Source organism: Lepus europaeus, chromosome 14 (assembly GCF_033115175.1).
Source record: "Lepus europaeus isolate LE1 chromosome 14, mLepTim1.pri, whole genome shotgun sequence".
Classification (NCBI taxonomy): Eukaryota; Metazoa; Chordata; class Mammalia; order Lagomorpha; family Leporidae; genus Lepus; species Lepus europaeus.
The window spans coordinates 62,301,128-62,318,434 of NC_084840.1; the positions used below are offsets into that span (position 1 = coordinate 62,301,128).

Consider the following 17,307-nt stretch of genomic DNA (forward strand, 5'->3'; position numbering starts at 1 on the left):
TCTGTTACCAAAACAATACTTTACCAACTGCACATGTAGCCTTACAGCAGCTTACACTTTCTGCCTCTTGGGAACTAAAAAGCCTACCCAGACTATCCTGCTGCAGCAAGAGAAGCCAACAGCAGTTAGCACCAAAACCCCAGACATGAGGCAGGTTTTCCTGGATTGCCGGCATAGGCCAGGTGCCAGCTGAAGGCAGCTGTTTAAGAGAACCATGTGAGACCAATAGAACTGCCTAGTCAAACCACAGGATCCTAAGAAATAATACACTGCTATTATTTTAAGACATTACATTTGGGGTCATTGGTTCCATGGTAATAAACACTGAGAGGCTATTCTCACAACAAGGCCACAGTGTCATCTTACTGCTGTTTCACCTGGGCAGTACTTTCCTCGCTTTTCATCTAACAGCACTGGGAAATGACACTTTGTCTTACTGCCAAATACCATAGAGAATAAAAAAGAATTCTTGGGGTAAAAACTAGAAAACAATTTTTAAATTGCTTGATGACATTTTCAAATGAAAAGTAATATCATTATTAAACATTACTGTAAGCCTGAAGTATTAAATTCTTAGGGACAATAAAGTTTTTTATTTTTTAAAGATTTATTTATTTACTTCAAAGGCAGTTACACAGAGGCAGAGAAGAGACAGAGAGAGAGAGAGGTAGAGAGAGAGAGAGAGAATGTCTTCCATCCACTGGTTCACTACCCAGATGGCCAGAACGGAAGGAGCTGCTCTGATCAGAAGCCAGGGGCCAGGAGCTTCTTCCAGGTCTCCCATGTGGGTACAGGGGCCACAAGACTTGAGCCATCTTCCATTGCTTTCCCAGGCCATAGCAGAGAGCTGGATTGGAAGTGGAACAGCCAGGACTCGAAGCAGAAGATGGCCCAAATCCTTGGGCCCCTGCACCCACATGGGAGACCAGGAAGACGCTCCTGGCCCCTGGCTTTAGATTGGAGCAGCTCACACACACATACTCTCTCAGTCTCTGCCTCTCAAATAAATAAATCTTTAAAAAAATTAGTGGTTAAAAAGCATTCTATGTGATATAACCAGAAATAAATTTTATTATCTGTTCTGACAAAACTTCAGAAAATTAAAAATATCTTGACACCAAATGCTTATGTTCAGTGGTAAATATAATAATTATCTAGTCTCAACAAATGATATGTAAATTATTACAAAATGTTTTCCTCTTCTGGATAATATTAAGAAAGTGATGGGGATAAAATCTCAAGTAATATTTTTTTAAATAGTGAGAGCATGGATATTCTCCATGCAAAATTAATCCTCAAAGTCCAATACTAAGAATCAATAAGGGAAATATTTTACATAGTTATATTTTTCCTTTGCATGTTAACATAATTGTTTTAGGTTAGAATTGCATGCTAGATAAATGTATTAAAATCACACACACACTAGAATTAAGAAAGAGACTGTCTAGTCAATAAATTGAATTTTTTAAATGAATACATGGGGCTGGTACTGTGGAGTAGCCAGTAAAGATGCTACCTGTGGTGCCAGTGTCCCATATGAGCACCAGCTTGAGTCCCAGCTGCTCCACTTCCGATCCTGGTCTCTGCTATGGCCTGGAAAAGTAGTAGAAGATGGCCCAAGTCCTTGGGCCTCTGCACCCACATGGAAGACTCGGAGGAAACTCCTGGCTCTTGGCTTCAGTTGGCGCAGCTCCAGCCGTTGTGGCCAACTGGGGAGTGAACCAGCAGATAGAAGATTCCCCCTCCCCTGTGCCCTCCCTCTCTCTCCCTCTCTCTCCCTCCCTCTCCTCCTCCCCCTCCCCTCCCCTTTCCCTCTCTGCCTCGCTGTAACTCTGCCTTTAAATAAGTAAATAAATCTTCAAAACAAATAAATAAATGAACACCCAATTGGTGAGAAATAAAAGGAACTTCTCAGAAAAGAACACAAAAGTATTAGCAATATTTGTTCCAAAAAGGTAAATTCTAGATACATTTACCATATAAGAACAAAACCAAGGAGATTAAAAGAAGAGAAGTAGTCTTCTGAAGTTGATCTCTGTGCCATTCCCACAGGAGAAGAGGAGCTAATCTGATTAATCAACTTATGCAACGTCGATTATGCCTCTCCATCCTCCTGAGTGCTAGAGCCCGTTATTTCAGGATGACCCACCATCTCTTCTTCTCTGTTATGGTGCCTACTAGCCACTGCTTTGAGTTACTGCAGGAAGGCATTAGGTGAAAACATTTCAAGAACTGGACTCAACCAGCTGCTCCCACAAAGGCCTCCATTAGACAGTTAAAAGCTCAGTAAAACTTCAACTCTCATTTGGCTTTTTATGTTTTCACACTGAGCCCCCTCCCATATCAGACAAAATGAGAAGGGCCGCTTGGCAGACCAAGATCGAGCACTTTCGAATCTCTTAATCAAATTCCTGCACAATATCATCATTTAATCTACACATGGACACAGCATCCAAACCTTGCTGAGCGGTCTCTCTCACTTTTCTCTACCCCCTTCATCCCTCCCCCAAGACAGATTTTGAATGACAGAACAGCCACAGTGGCAATACACTATGACTAAAGTTAGCGACTGCCTGCCTGTAGCTTCATGCAGAAGGCACCAGTCAAGACCACTCCCAGCACAGCCACCAGAGTCAGCAACTACCCTCTGAATGCTATTACCCATTTATCAAAAGTGAGTAAACGGGGCCAGCACTGTGGCATAGCAGGTAAAGTCACCACCTGCAGTGCCCGCATCCCATATGGGTACCAGTTTAAGTCCTGGCTGCCCCACTTCCCATCCAGCTCTCTGCTGTGGACTGGGAAAGCAGTGGAAGATGGCCCAAGTGCTTGGGCCCCTACATTCAAATGAGAGATCCAAAAGAAGCTCCTGGTTCCTGGCTTCAGATTGGCTCAGCTCTGACTGTTGCAGCCATTTGGGGAGTGAACCAGTGGATGGAAGACTTCTCTCTCTGTTTCTGCCTCTCTATAACTATGCTTTTTTTTTTTTTTTTTTGACAGGCAGAGTTAGACAGAGAGAGACAGAGACAGAAAGTTCTTCCTTTTTTTTCCGTTGGTTCACCCCCCCAAACGGCCACTACGGCTGGCACGCTGCGCTGATCCAAAGCCAGGAGCCAGGTGCTTCCTCCTGGTCCCCCATTTGGGTACAGGGCCCAAGCACTTGGGCCATCCTCCACTGCACTCCCGGGCCACAGCAGAGAGCTGGACTGGAAGAGAAACAACTGGGACAGAATCCAGTGACCCAACTGGGACTAGAACCCGGGGTGCTGGAGCCGCAGGCGGAGGATTAGCCTAGTGAGCCGTGGCGCCGGCCCTGTAACTCTGCCTTTCAAAAAAATAAAATTTTTTTTTAAAAGAAAAGTGAGCAAAGAAGAAAATGTAATCTATAAATTATGAGAATATTCTTATGTTAGAGTATGTGTTATAGTCTAAAACTAAAAATAATCTGAACTTCCACAATTCCTTTCAGGAAAACTGATCCACACAAAAGGTACAGTTCTAGACTTATTTACCTTACAGAAGTGACAGTAGCAATTTGCCACTTCTAAGTCATTAGAACCATTATAAAAGAGGCAGTATTAGAAATGGTCCTATCGTTTCCTGTACTTTTTAATTTTTAAACCATTTTAAATTATCTCATTTAAAATGAAATATAGAACGACAGTAACAAATTAGCTACAGTTAAGACCAACCCAAATAAATTCAAAATGCTACTATCAATTCTTCATTTTGGAAACTGAGTTTCAAAAAAGAATTCTAAGAAAATTTGCTCTTTTTTTTGACAGGCAGAGTTAGACAGTGAGAGAGACAGAAAGAAAGGTCTTTTTCCATTGGTTCACCTCCCAAATGGCCACTACGCCGGCGCTGTGCCAATCTGGAGCCAACAGCCAGGTGCTTCCTCCTGGTCCCCCATGCGGGTGCAGGGCCCAAGCACTTGGGTCATCCTCCACTGCCTTCCCGGGCCACAGCAGAGCACTGGACTGGAAGAGGAGCAACCGGGACAGAACCCAGCCCCAAACCAGGACTAGAACCAGGGATGCCGGCGCAGCAGGTGGAGGATTAGCCTAATGAGCCGAAGCACGGGCCCGACAATTTACTTTTAAAAGATGTTTACTTTGTCCATTATGTGGACAAAGTAGAATACTAGCTAACAATGGTAACTAATATTCACTAAGCACTTACTATTAAGCCCTTCACACACATTTCTTTATTTTAAAGCTGATGAATATATGAGCTATATTAAGTACACTACCATCCCCTTTTTGTAGAAAAGGAAAGAATGGAAGGGTTTAGAAACTTCTGCCTCAATTACATCTACAGTGAAGCCAGGATCTGAATCCAGGCGGTAAGATTCTGAGATAATCATATTCTACCACTGTTTTATAATATTAAAATTCTACTGATTTTTCCAAGAAATTTTATTATAAAATGAAATTAACTAACATCCAAGCACTGTGGTAGTACAACAGTTTTCCATGATATTTTGAGAAACACTATAATCATGAGAGAGAATATCTGCATAATTTTACTTTCAGTATGGCTTGATTATGTTCTAATAATTACACATTATTCAAGTAGAGAATAAAAATATATGAACCAAAAAAAGGAAATAATTCGCACCTTGAAGTTGTACAGTACACAACTGAAAGACCTCTATGCTTACAACATTTACCTTCTTGGCCTACCAGATGACTCAACTGCCTAACGGGGTAATAGTAACTACCTCAGATGATTCTTAAATGAACTAAACAATGCACAGAAATACCACTCAGAGTCTAGCAAAAATAAGCATGGTTACAAGTGATAATTAGTAACGGGGACGAATTCCAAGAAAACACACACTAGTAACTGTAAAAAGAGGAAGACATATGATACTCCTAATATAATTTATAACCAGCCTCTATGTGTTTCCACTTTTATATCTTTCAAACTTTTGACTCTTCACTCAACGTTCTTCCAGTAAACTTCCATATTCATTTCCATCTACCAATCAGAGCACTTTACCTTAAGGTGTTCAAAACTCACCATTTTAAATCTCTAATTGTATTTTATTAATTTGTTAAGCAGAATTGTAGATATTCCACAGAATTAAAACACAGAAGAGCCAATGTAGTTTTTTTTGAATGGGACAGTCTTTCATCATATTTTCACATAAGTGGGTAAAGCTACATTTTGTTTTCCTTTTGACTGAGTAAAACAAAGCAGGTAAGATTGACTCAAAGGCAGATTCAATTCAAAACAGACTTAAATCTACAAAGATGACAGAAACAGTCCTCAGACGTTTGCCCAACATCATGCATAGTCTATTATATTGAGACAGAATCTTCATGTAAGGATAATTCACTCTAAGTTTGACTCTTTAACTTCATCAAGTTCATCTGTTTAGAATGTAGATGGAGGAGGAACTGAATTCAAACTGAAAAAAAATTTTAATTACCATGCTAACTCCCAAATTTCATGGATAGTATCTTCAAAATTTGCGTATTCCCACCTGAAGGTGAATTTACAACCTAATATGGCAAATATTCTATAATGATAAAGGGTATGCTTATTTCTTTCCAATACCTCTTTCTTTGGGTTAATATAATTTCCTATATTATAAGGAAGTGGCTTTTCAATTTTCTATGGCAAGGGAAAACATAATTTATAACTCTCATAAAAAGAGAAATTAGTACTTCTTATTCTGGAGCACTGAGAGAAGGAAAGGTCTGTTTCCCTCACTAGCTCAGCAGCAGCTATTAAAACGAAAGCTCTTATTTCCAGGTGTGCTCACTTTCCAGCTGACTTTACTGAGGCTGAGAACACTAAGCAGGAAGGCCGCAGAGCCATTTCTGCCCTGCTTTCAGGAAAACATGTAATAGCTACTGGTTCACAAGAGTAGGTCATTCAAAGTAGCATATTATTTCCAAGTTTGTAAAATAGTATTAAAAATAGTAAGAGAAAAATGCAGATTATCAGTAGTATAATGGCACCTCAGCCACGGACCCCTGGGCACTCGGGGCTGAAGTGCTGAGCTACTGAAATGAAGCCACGGCTACCTGCTTTGAAATAGTGTTAGATATTTCAAATCCACATGACTGCAAACCACTGAGATGCTTATAAATTGTAAGAAAACTGGAGAACATCTTTCTGCAAATGGCAGCTTCTAGCACTGCTTCCTGACAAGTGTGTGTCATGTTGAATAAGTTATTAGTAACATATCATTACTTTCTACCTTTCTTTTATGATGAGTTGTAGAAGCATCCATCTCTTCCTCCCCTATATTATCAATTTGTGAAGTTGGACTACAATTCATTCTCTCTTCTTCTTGCCTTTGTAGTCTGTCTGCTACAGCCTGGATAGCTTCTGTCCATTCTTCCCTATAAAAATGAGTAAAAGTTGCCATTAATGTAAGATAGTAAATGATTCAAATAGTGTTCTTTTAACAAAATATAAAATCAACACAACTATGATCTATTCTCAGATCTCGTTCTCTCCCTTTACTGTCACCCTAAGGAGAAAAGAAACCTTAAGAGCATCTTCACTGCAGCTTAAAGTCTCTGGTAGTGTTTATTTGGAGGTACACTAAGGAAGAAAAGAGAAACAAAAGATTATGAGAGGTCTTTAACAAGTTCATGAGAAGTGCATATTATGAAAAACTTACAGATGGATTCAGATTTTTTGCACCAATATAATCTAACAATCTCATTTTATACAGACTTTCTGAAGTGTTCTTGTATTTTAGAATTCCGTTAACACCATTTAAAAGCATGAATTTTTATTTGTCTGTACAAATTCTAAAGAAGATATACAGGGCCAACATTGTGGCACAGCAGGCTGAGCCGCTGCCTACGATACTGGCCTGCCATCTGGACGCTGGTTCAAGTACCAGCTGCTCCACTTCTGATCCAATTCCTACTAATGTCCCTGAGAAAGCAGCAGAAAATGGCCCAAGCACTTGAACCCTGTACCCACATGGGAGATGGGGAAGAAGTTCCTGGCTCCTGGCTTCCCCCTAGCCCAGCCCAGCCCTGGCAGTTGTGGCTGTTTGGGGAGTGAACCAGCAAATGAAAGATCTCTCTGTAACTCTGCCTTACAAATAAATAAATAGATAGATTTTAAAAGAAAAAGAAGATATACAAATGACCCTTGAGTACATAAAAAGATGCTCAGCTTTGCTGATTATTTCTAAGTCAAAACCTCCTAGGACAGCAACCATTAAAAAAAAAAAAAAAAAACAGCAGAAAATAACAAGTGGCAACAAGAATATGGAGGAACTGGAACTGTATGCAGTGTTGACTGGAATGTAAACCTCTGCACCTGCTGTGGAAAATGGTATGCAGCTTCCTTAAATCATTCAAAACATTCACCAGATGAACCAGCCATCCCACTTCTGGGTATTTAGACAAAATACCTGAAATTAGGAATTCAAAGAAGCACTTTCCCTCCTACTTTCACAGAAGCATTATTTGCAATAGCCAAGAAATAAAAACAACCTAAATATCCATCATCGAATGAACAGAAAAAGAAAATGCGGTAAATACATAAAATGGAATATTCTTCAGCCTCAAAAAAGAAAATTGTTATTCTAAGTATTAGAATAGTAGGGTAGTATTAGGAAACTATTAGAATTAGGGTATTATTCTAGGTAAAACAAGCCAGTCATAAGATAAAAACTGCATGGTTCAACATATGGGAGGAACTCTGATGTAGTTACATTCATAAAAGCAAGAAGTCTAACAGTGGCTGCCAGGAGATGGGGACAGGGGAGCCAGGGAGAGCTGCTGTTCAGCAGGTATGGGACTGACTTGCACGACTGAGGGATCAGCCATGCAAGAGGGAACATTTCCAGAGACCCCCATACAACAAAATGCACATCGTAATGTTCTGTACACTTACAATTTAAGAGGACAGATCTCATGTTACATATTTTTTAACCATATTTTTTAAATGCACAAGAATACCCAAGAACATTTTAATTAAAAAGTGATAAAGGAAGTGTTGGTACTTACTAGAAGATAAAAGCATCGACAGTTTGTCATTAAAGCTGCATGTTGTTAGTGACAGAATGACAAAAAGATGAAGGGGAGATCGAAATGTCTTGATACTTATGTATTAGGGTACTTCAGAAAGTTCACGAAGGGGCTGGTGCTGTGGCTTAGTGGGTAAAGCCTCTGCCTGCAGTGCCAGCATCCCATACGGGCACCGGTTTGAGTCCTGGCTGCTCCACTTTCGATCCAGCTCTCTGCTATGGACTGAGAAAGCAGTGGAAGATGGCCCAAGTCCCTGGGCCCCTGCAAGGGCATGGGAGACTTGCAAGAGGCTCCTGGCTCCTGGCTTCAGATCAGCCCAACTCTAGCCATTGTGGCTATCTGGGGAGTGAACCAATGGATGGAAGACTCTCTCTCTGCCTCTGCTTTTCTGTAACTCTGCCTTCCAAATTAATAAATAAATTTAAAAAAAATAGAAAAATAAAACTACCTTAAAAAAAAAAAGAAATAAAGTTCACAAAAAACATGAAATTTAAAAGCTAAGTTTATTTTGAAATCCACTATAGTTTCTTTCTGCTTCTCCTTCTAACTCTGACTTTCAAATAAATAAATAAATAAATCTTTTTAAAAAACAGAAACAAACAGGGGCAAGTATTGTGACATAGTGGGTTGAGCTGCCTGCGACGCTGGCATCCCATATAGGTGCCAGTTTGAGTACTTACTGCTCCGCTTCTGATACAGCTCCCTGCTAGTGCACCAGGGAAAGCAGCGGAAGATGGCCCAAGTTTCTGAGCCCCTGCATCCAAATGAGAGACCTGAATGCAGCTCCTTGCTCCTGGCTTCAGTTTGGCCCAGCCCTGGCTTTTGTAACCATCTGGGGAGTGAACCACCAGATAGATCTCTCTCTCTGTCTCTCCTTCTCTAACTCTGGCTTTCAAATACATAAACAAATAAATATTAAAAAAAAAAAAAAAAAAGAAAAGAAATCCCACGTATTTTTTCCATTAACTTTTTGAAGACTTTTTATATGTGCAGATTTCAAATTTTTTTGCATCAAGATAAATTTAATTTTTAATTCTACTTTCCACAAATGTTTTTAAAAATTTTTAATTTTTTTATTTGACAGGAAGAGAGAGAGACAGAGAGAGACAGAGAGCGCAACTGTATAAGAGAACAATCTGTTGATTCTGTCTCCAGATGCCTGCAACAATTCCTGGCTGGGCTCAAAGCTATGAGCCCAGCACTTAGTCCAAGTCTCCCACAGGGGTAGCAGGAACTCAGTAACTTGAGCAACTACCAGTGCCTCCCAGGGTCTGTATTAGCAGGAAGCTGGAGTCAAGCACAGAACCAGGCACCAAACCCACGCATTTGTGTAACACAGAATGCTACTGTCCTAACTGCAGTCTCAACTGCTAGGCCAAACATTTGCCCTGACTTTCCAGAAACCTTCTTTTAAAAAGATTTATTTATTTTATTTGAAAGGCAGAGTCACAGAAAGAGAGAGAGAGAGAGAGAGAGAGAGAGGAGAGAGAGAGAGAGAGAGAGAGAAGAGTTAGAGAGAGACAGAGACAGAGAGATCTTCCATCTTTTGGAATAGCTGCAACAGGTGAGGCTAGGCCAGGCCAAAGCCAGAAGGTTCATCCAGGTCTGACATGGGTGCAGGGACCCAAGGACTTGGGCTATCCTTTGCTGCTTTCCCAGGCACATTAGCAGGGAACTGGACTGGAAATGGCATACCATGGACTCAAACAAGCACCCATACAGGATGCTGGCACCTCATGGAGCAGTTTAAACCACTATACCACAGCACTGGCCCCTCCACAAATTTTTCCAAGTTCCCTCATGTATGTGCTATCTATAATCAGTAAGAAAATAACAGATATTCAATAAATGGAGCTGAGGCAACAGGCTCATCATTAAGGAAAAAAAAAAGAGTTCAACCTTATAACCTGCACAAAAACAACTAAGACTGAGTATACAACCGGTTAAGACTCTAGACTAGGGCAGAATATTAAAGAGAGTAAGTTTTCCTAACTTTGACTAAGACTCCCCTAAGTCCTTGCTGACATTAGATTAAAAACAGAATTTCCAAAATCAGCTTCAAGGTCAATATTGAAAAACATACTCCAAGGGCTGGTGTTGAGGCCCAAAGCTGGTTATGCCAACACTTGTGACGCTGGCACCCCATATCAGAGTGCCTGTTCAAGTCCAAACTGCTCTGCTTCTGATCCCGCTGCCTAATAATGAGCTAGGAAGGCATCGGAAAAGTGGCCCAAGTGCTTGGGCCCCTGCCCACTATGTGGGGAAACCAGGAAGAAGTTTGCCTGGTCCAGACCTGGCTGTTGTGGCCATCTGGGGAGTGAACCACTGGATAGAAGATCTGTCTCTTCCTCTCTGTTGTTCTGCCTTTCAAGTAAATAAATGAGTAAATTTTAAAAAATAAATAGGCCGGCACCGCGGCTCAATAAGGCTAATCCTCCACCTGTGGCGTTGGCACACCGGGTTCTAGTCCTGGTCGGGGTGCCGGTTCTGTCCCGGTTGCTCCTCTTCCTGTCCAGCTCTCTGCTGTGGCCCGGGAGTGCAGTGGAGGATGGCCCAATTCCTTGGGCCCTACACTCGTGTGGGAGACCAGGAGAAGCACCTGGAAGACCTTTCTCCCTGTCTCTCTCTCTCTCACTGTCCACTCTGCCTGTCTAAATAAATAAATAAATAAATGCACATTCTAATGGCCAATATAAATATGCTGCTTTTCATTTTTACTAAAACTGTTACATCTTCTAGTCACAAATGCTAATGGAAAACAATGATTTTTCAGAAGAGTAGCGTGGTATTATTGTGGAAACAGCAAAAGATTTTAGAATCTCAAGATCTGGCATAAATCCAGCTTTGTAAACTCAAATGGCAAGATGAATCATGCTTCAATGAGATGTTCCAAGTCCACTACGAATAACATTTTCAGAGAATATATATTGATGGGAAAAAACCTCCACTCCACAGCCAGTCAACCAATACTGTGTTGCTGGGCTCTGGACTCTATGTACTTTAAAAAAAAAAAAAAGAGAGAGTAAGGAAGACATGATCCTTGCTATAAAGAATCTTACAGTTCAGGGAGAAAGGCAAACCAAGACTGTAGTCAGGGTATCCTTGACATAAAAAGTACAAGATCGAGCAGGGGGCCCTATCCAGTCTATGGGTCACAGTGGCTTTGTAGGAAAAGTGACACTTTAAGCTCACATCTGAAAGATCATAGAAATTAGCCCAACCATGGGCATGGGTGGAGGGTATAAGCACACAGATAACTCAGTATATGAAAAGACCCAGCGAAGGTGGGGTGGAGGTTGGGGGCCAAAAAGGACACACAGAATTACTGCCTGCACTGTACACAGCTGCACAGAGTAAGACTGCAGTGTGCAAAAGAAAACATCAGTGCTCAACTCTGCTTAGAGAATTAGAATTATGACTAATTTCTATTTTTTTATTTTCTGTATTTCTTATGTACTTCCATTTATTCTATTGATCAAAAAGTATTATTAAACTAATACTTTACCATTTCTTAGGGTACTTTTTTGAGGCTGAGGCTGTTTTCATTAAAATCTCAGACCAGTCTGTTAAAACTTCATTTACTCATTTGGAAAATAAGATTAATAATACCTAACTTTTCCACGTTTCTGATTAAGATCAAACATGATAACATACGCACAGGAAAATGATTTCGTGATTATAGTCACCAACCTAACTCAGTGTCAGAGTCACAAAATAAAAAAATATTAAATAGAAGTGGGAAGTGAGGACATGGTTGCTGGTGGTAGTTCAGGAGCTCAAAGTTGTGGCCCTGGGGCCAGTGCTGTGGTATAGTAGGCTAAGCCTTGGCCTGCAGAACTGTATCCCATATGGGCACTGGTTTGTATCCCAGCTGCTCCTCTTCTGATCTGGCTCTATGCTATGGCCTGGGAAAGCGGTAGAAGATGGCTCAAGTGTTTGGGCCCCTGCACCCACGTGGAAGACCCAGAAGAAAACTCCTGGCTCCTGGCTTCGGATCAGTGCAGCTCCGGCCGTTGTGGCCATTTGGGGAGTGAACCAGCGAATGGAAGACCTCTCTCTCTGTCTCTCCCTCTCTCTGTAACTCCACCTCTCAAATAAATAAATAAATCTTTAAAAAAAAGTAACCCTGATAAAGTTGGTGAGCAGGTTACTAATGCAATCCTCCCTTTAGAATGGTGATGGTCAGTGACGATCGTTCCTAGTATTTTTCCCTCCACAGAGCTTAGTCAGATCCAGTCTTAGAACCCTTCTCAAATTAATACCACAGACCGCCACTTACAATTAATCTATGCTGGCATGCTAGCTTTTGCTATCACTAGTCTCAGCATTCCAAATATGAATACAATCAATTCTATAATTTAAAAAAAAGGTAGCTTGGTTATAAAAATGTCTTTCATAATTTATATTTTATCCTGTAAATGTCTTGTTTACTCTGAAGAAGTATTTCTCATGGCATTTCCCAAATATTTTCATTAAGTATTTTGCAAGCCCACATGACACACATATATCAGAAACAAAATAATTAAGAGATGGCAGCATTTTACAAATAAATTTATATATATGTTTACAAATGGTACTGTCAAATACAAATACATCTTTAGATTATTACTTTTTCACAAAATATAAAATACTGAGTTTCTTACCTTTCTTCTGGAGTATCTACATGAAATGTTCTCTCTATGACAGTGGTCCACTGGAGACATCTGATAATAAATGTGTTTGGCTTTGGTCGTTCTGTTTTCATTAACTGGCACTCTAGAAATAAAATGTCTCTTTAAATATATAGATATAAATCAAGACACATATAAATCAAGACACAAACTTTTAAAGTTTACTTATTGACTTGAAAAGCAAAGTGACAGGAAGAATGAGGTGGGGGGTGGAAGAAGGAGGGAAGGGAAAGGAGTTGGGGAGAGAGCAGAGATTTTTCCATCTGTTGGTTCCCTCCCCAAATGCCTACAACAGCAAGGGCTGGCCAGGTTGAAGCCTGGAGTCAGGAACTCCATCAGGGTCTCACATGTGGGTGGGAGGGTGGCAGGGACCCAGGTACTTGAGCCATCACCTGCTACCTCCCAGTGTGCTCATCAGCAGGAAGTTGGATGGGAAATGGAGGCAAGACTCCTTACCAGAAAGTCTGATATGGACTATAGCTGTCCCAAGCAGCAGCTTAATCCACTGCACCACAAGGCCTGCCCCCAAGTTATATAAATTTAAAATAAGAAATATAAATGGTTGAGAATTATGTAGTTCTACTCTACAAACAAAACCCAGTGCAAATGCACAGTGTTCTGTGGATCTCCACCCAAGACTGCTCACAATCTGACCTTGGTATTCCTTACCACTCCATCACCCATTCTCGACACATTAACCAGTGAAACTGGATTATTTAATTTTTCCCAAATAGTCTATGTTCCTTTCTATGTTTATACCTCTGCTCTAGCTGTTCTTGCTCTCTATAATGCCATCCATTGATTTTTATATTTATCCACAAGCAATCATCAAAAATCTAAATATACCCATTCTTACCAGTCCAGAACAAGCCTGAGTCCTTGTATGGAGCCTTTTGTAACACCTATTCCTAGACTACTGCTTCCTGATAGCCTCACTATTTATCACCATATTCCTGGCTCTCACTCAGCATGACACTTATTGTACTACCATTTTAAAGAAGCATCCATATCCACACCTACATTGTAAGGCTTTTGACAGCTGCTTTAACCTAGTATTCACAGCCCCTAGAGCCAGCTAGACAAAAACTCATTAAATTCTATCAGGTAATAGCCAAGAAAAGGTCAATGGAAAGAAGCACAGTGTAACGGCTCAAAGTACGGATGCTGACACCAGTGTGCCTAGGTTCAGTTTCTTTTCTAGCCGATACAAAACCTTGGAAAAGTTCACCTCTCTGGTCGGCAGTTAACTGAGATGGCTCCTAGTGTGCACTGCTGCTCCCTCTTCAGCAGTGGAGACAGTCAATGTAGACCCACCATAGGATTTTTTCACCGAGCTACACAGACCCAACCTCAGAATCCTTCTCAATCTAACACTCCAAGCAGCCACTTGCAAGTCATCAGTAATTATCTCTTCCACCTTTATTTTCCACAGCATGTTTTCATCTTCTACAATATGAGATAATTAACTTATTTATATTTTTTTTTGAGATCGTACTCTTAGCACTGAAAACTGCACCTGACACCCAGGAGACAAAATATTTCCCAACTGAATACATTCTGACAGTAATAATCCAACAAATAATCTTGTTAACACAGGAAACAAAGACTTTCTAGAGCACTCTTCTTGTAAATACAAAAAGGGATGGGGTTTCCAGGACAAGTGAAGGTGTGAGGCTAGTAAGGAGTTAGTAGAGCTACGTGACAGAGCAGGAGAGAAGATAGGGTTAAGCTGCTGCCTGCAACACAGGCATCTCATTTGGGCACCAGTTCATGTCCTGGCTGTTCCACTTCCGATCCAGCTCCCTGCTAATGCACCTGGGAAAACAGTGGAGAATGGCCCAAGTGCTTGGGCTCCTGCCACCCACATGGGAGACCCAGAAGAAGCTCCTGGCTCAGGCTTGGCCCAGCCCCGCCCATTGCAAACATTTGGGAAGTAAACCAGCAAATGGAAGATCTCTTCCTCCTTCTCTCCCTCCCTCCCTCTCTCTTTCTCTCTCTTTCAAACAAATAAAAATAAATCTTAAAAAAAAAAAAAAAGTCCTTTCAGAAGGTTTCCGAGAGCGGTTACGGCAGGCAGGGTCGGCAGCAGTGGAGGATGTTGGCCACAGGGTATTTAGCCTAACTGGCAAGCAGGCAATTTCCGCCTCAGTGTGTATGCAGGTACAGGCAGTGTTGTGAAGAGTGAAGACTGTGCTCTCCCAAGCTAGGTGGATCGGTGTAACTACCCCTTGCCTGGCGTGGTCCGTGTAAAGCAACCATCTGCCAGCCAGAAGGCCTTGAAAGAGGAGAAGGCCCCCTGGAGCAGCCTCACCAGGGATGAGAAGATCAAGCTGTATAGCATTCAGCTCAACGAGAGCTTTGCTGAGATGCACAGGGGCATGAACGACTGGAAGACAGTGGTGGGTACAGCCCTGTTCTCCATCGGCTTCACTGCACTCGTTCTCATCTAGGAGAAGCACGACGTGTACAGCCCCATCCCACACACCTTTGACAAAGAGTGGGGTGGCCATGAAGACCAAGAGGATGCTCAACATGAAGGTCAGCCCCACCCAAGGCTTCTCTGCCAAGTGGGACTAAAACAAGAACGAGTGGAGGAAGTAAGAACTCGCTGCTGCAGAACTGAGCCTTCCTGGGTGCTGTTGCTTCTTGCAACGCCAGGTATTTACTGGAAACCCCTATGTCCTAATAAATGACCAGTTTACGTGGAAAAGAAAAAAAAGTGTCCTCTTGTTGCTTCTATGTTTTCCATGAATTAAGATATAAAGCGGGTTTAATTCCATGGGTACATGCCAGCAGCCGCAGTGATAAACACGCCGCCTCTGCTTCCTTGCAGTTGGTGGTAGGAGTTCCAGAGCCTGGCGGCAGGCTAGCAAAAAACTGGGCAAGGTCCATGGTGAACAAGGAGCTTCCCTCTCTAAACTGCCCCAGGGAGACTCCATCATGGCTTTGAGACAGCTCGGCCCACATTAGAAAAAGACAGTTATCATTTCAGTCTGATATTTTCCTGGAAACTTCTGCAGTCAGCTATAGGTCCAAATGCTTGTCTACAACAAAGGACTGGCCCTCTGAGACCCACGAGAAGGACTATGGGGCATGTACCCTGGGGTAAAGACTTCTGATGAGACTGCTTGAATAACTTTTAAATCATACCACTTGCCTGAGCAAAGCTTTCCAAAACTCTCGTTGAGAAGCCAACAGATTCAAGAAATGATAACGTGAGTATTGTCAGACCAGCACAAGGAATTCATCAACTCAAGCATCCTGCAATCCAAACTGGGATATACCAGTCTTTTGCAAAAATTATATTTGCATGGCCAAGCAAAAGGAAGCAAGGGTTCATGCTCCAAAATACTTCCTCCTTTGTCTCAGGGAAGGAGCTCATACAGCTACAGAGGCAAAAGCTGGGAGTTTAGCAGCGGGGTTGGCTTTAGGTAATATCCTTTTTATGTCTTTATCCTAGCTATGCACATGTAAGTGATCTGGTCTTGTGGCTGCTGTACAATGTTTATGCCAATGACATCCATCCGTTGGTCAAAATAAATAAATAAATAAATAAAAAGATACAAATTGATCAAAGATTAAGATTTTTTAAATGCCCTGGAGAGTTCAGAAGAATATATAAAATAGTGCTTCAGAAAAAGAGCATACAGACTAGGAAAATTATTATCATTACTGCTGTGAAGCACTAAGGGTCTGGTTGAATTTAATGATTAAGAATTTAGGTGGAGGATTAGCCTAGTGAGCTGTGGCGCCGGCACCCCGGGTTCTAGTCCCGGTCGGGACGCCAGATTCTGTCCTGGTTGCTCCTCCTCCAGTCCAGCTCTCTGCTGTGGCCCGGGAAGGCAGTGGAGGATGGCCCAAGTGCTTGGGCCCTGCACCCGCATGGGAGACCAGAAGGAAGCACCTGGCTCCTGGCTTTGGATCAGCGCAGCGCGCCAGCCGTAGCGGCCATTTGGGAGTGAACCAACAGAAAAGGAAGACCTCTCTCTCTCACTGTCTAACTCTGCCTGTCAAAAAAAAAAAAAAAAAGAATTTAAAGTGGGGCTGGTGTTGTGGCATAGATGGATGAGCTGTGGCGTGCATCGCCAGAATCCCAAATGGGCACTGGTTTGTGTCTGGGCTGCTCCACTTCCAATCCAGCTCCCTGCTAATGCTCCTGGGGAAGCTGCGGAGGATGGCCAAAGTCTCTGGGCCCCTGCCACCCAAATGGAAGATGTGGAAGAACCTCCTGGTTTCAGCCTGGCCCAGTTTTGGCTATTGTATCCTTCTCAGGAGTGAGCCAGCAGATGGAAGCTCTGTGTCTTTCCTTCGTTTTGTAATGTTATACCTTTCAAATAAATAAATATTTAACAAGTGAAAGATTTAAAGTGGGGATCAGCACTGTAGAGTAGCTGGTTAAGCCGTGCCTAAGGCCATAATCTCCTATAGGTGCCAGTTCAGTCCTGGCTGCTCCCCTTCCAATTCAGCTCCCTGCTACTGCACCTGGAAAAGCTGCAGAAGATGGCCCAAATGCTTGGGCCTCTGCCACCCATGTGGGAGACCTGGATGAAGCTTATAGCTTCAGCTTGGCCCAGTCCAGCTGCTGTGGCCATTTGGGGAATGAACTCTGCCTTTCAAATAATTTT

The 17,307-nt window shown here is 42.0% G+C and overlaps 1 protein-coding gene and 1 pseudogene across 1 annotated transcript in view; one reads left to right on the plus strand and one right to left on the minus strand.

Moving 5' to 3' along the window:
- The window catches only part of AKT3 (AKT serine/threonine kinase 3), a 309,299-nt gene that overhangs the window by 98,779 nt on the left and 193,213 nt on the right, over positions 1-17,307 (minus strand). Inside the window, exons 4-5 of the mRNA XM_062210714.1 lie at positions 12,656-12,767; positions 6,215-6,359 (exon numbers count right to left, since the gene is read on the minus strand). Of these exons, the coding sequence (XP_062066698.1) occupies positions 6,215-6,359; positions 12,656-12,767 (257 nt within the window). The remainder of the gene's footprint in view (positions 1-6,214; positions 6,360-12,655; positions 12,768-17,307) is intronic.
- On the plus strand, positions 13,935-15,283 carry LOC133773828 (cytochrome c oxidase subunit 4 isoform 1, mitochondrial-like; annotated as a pseudogene).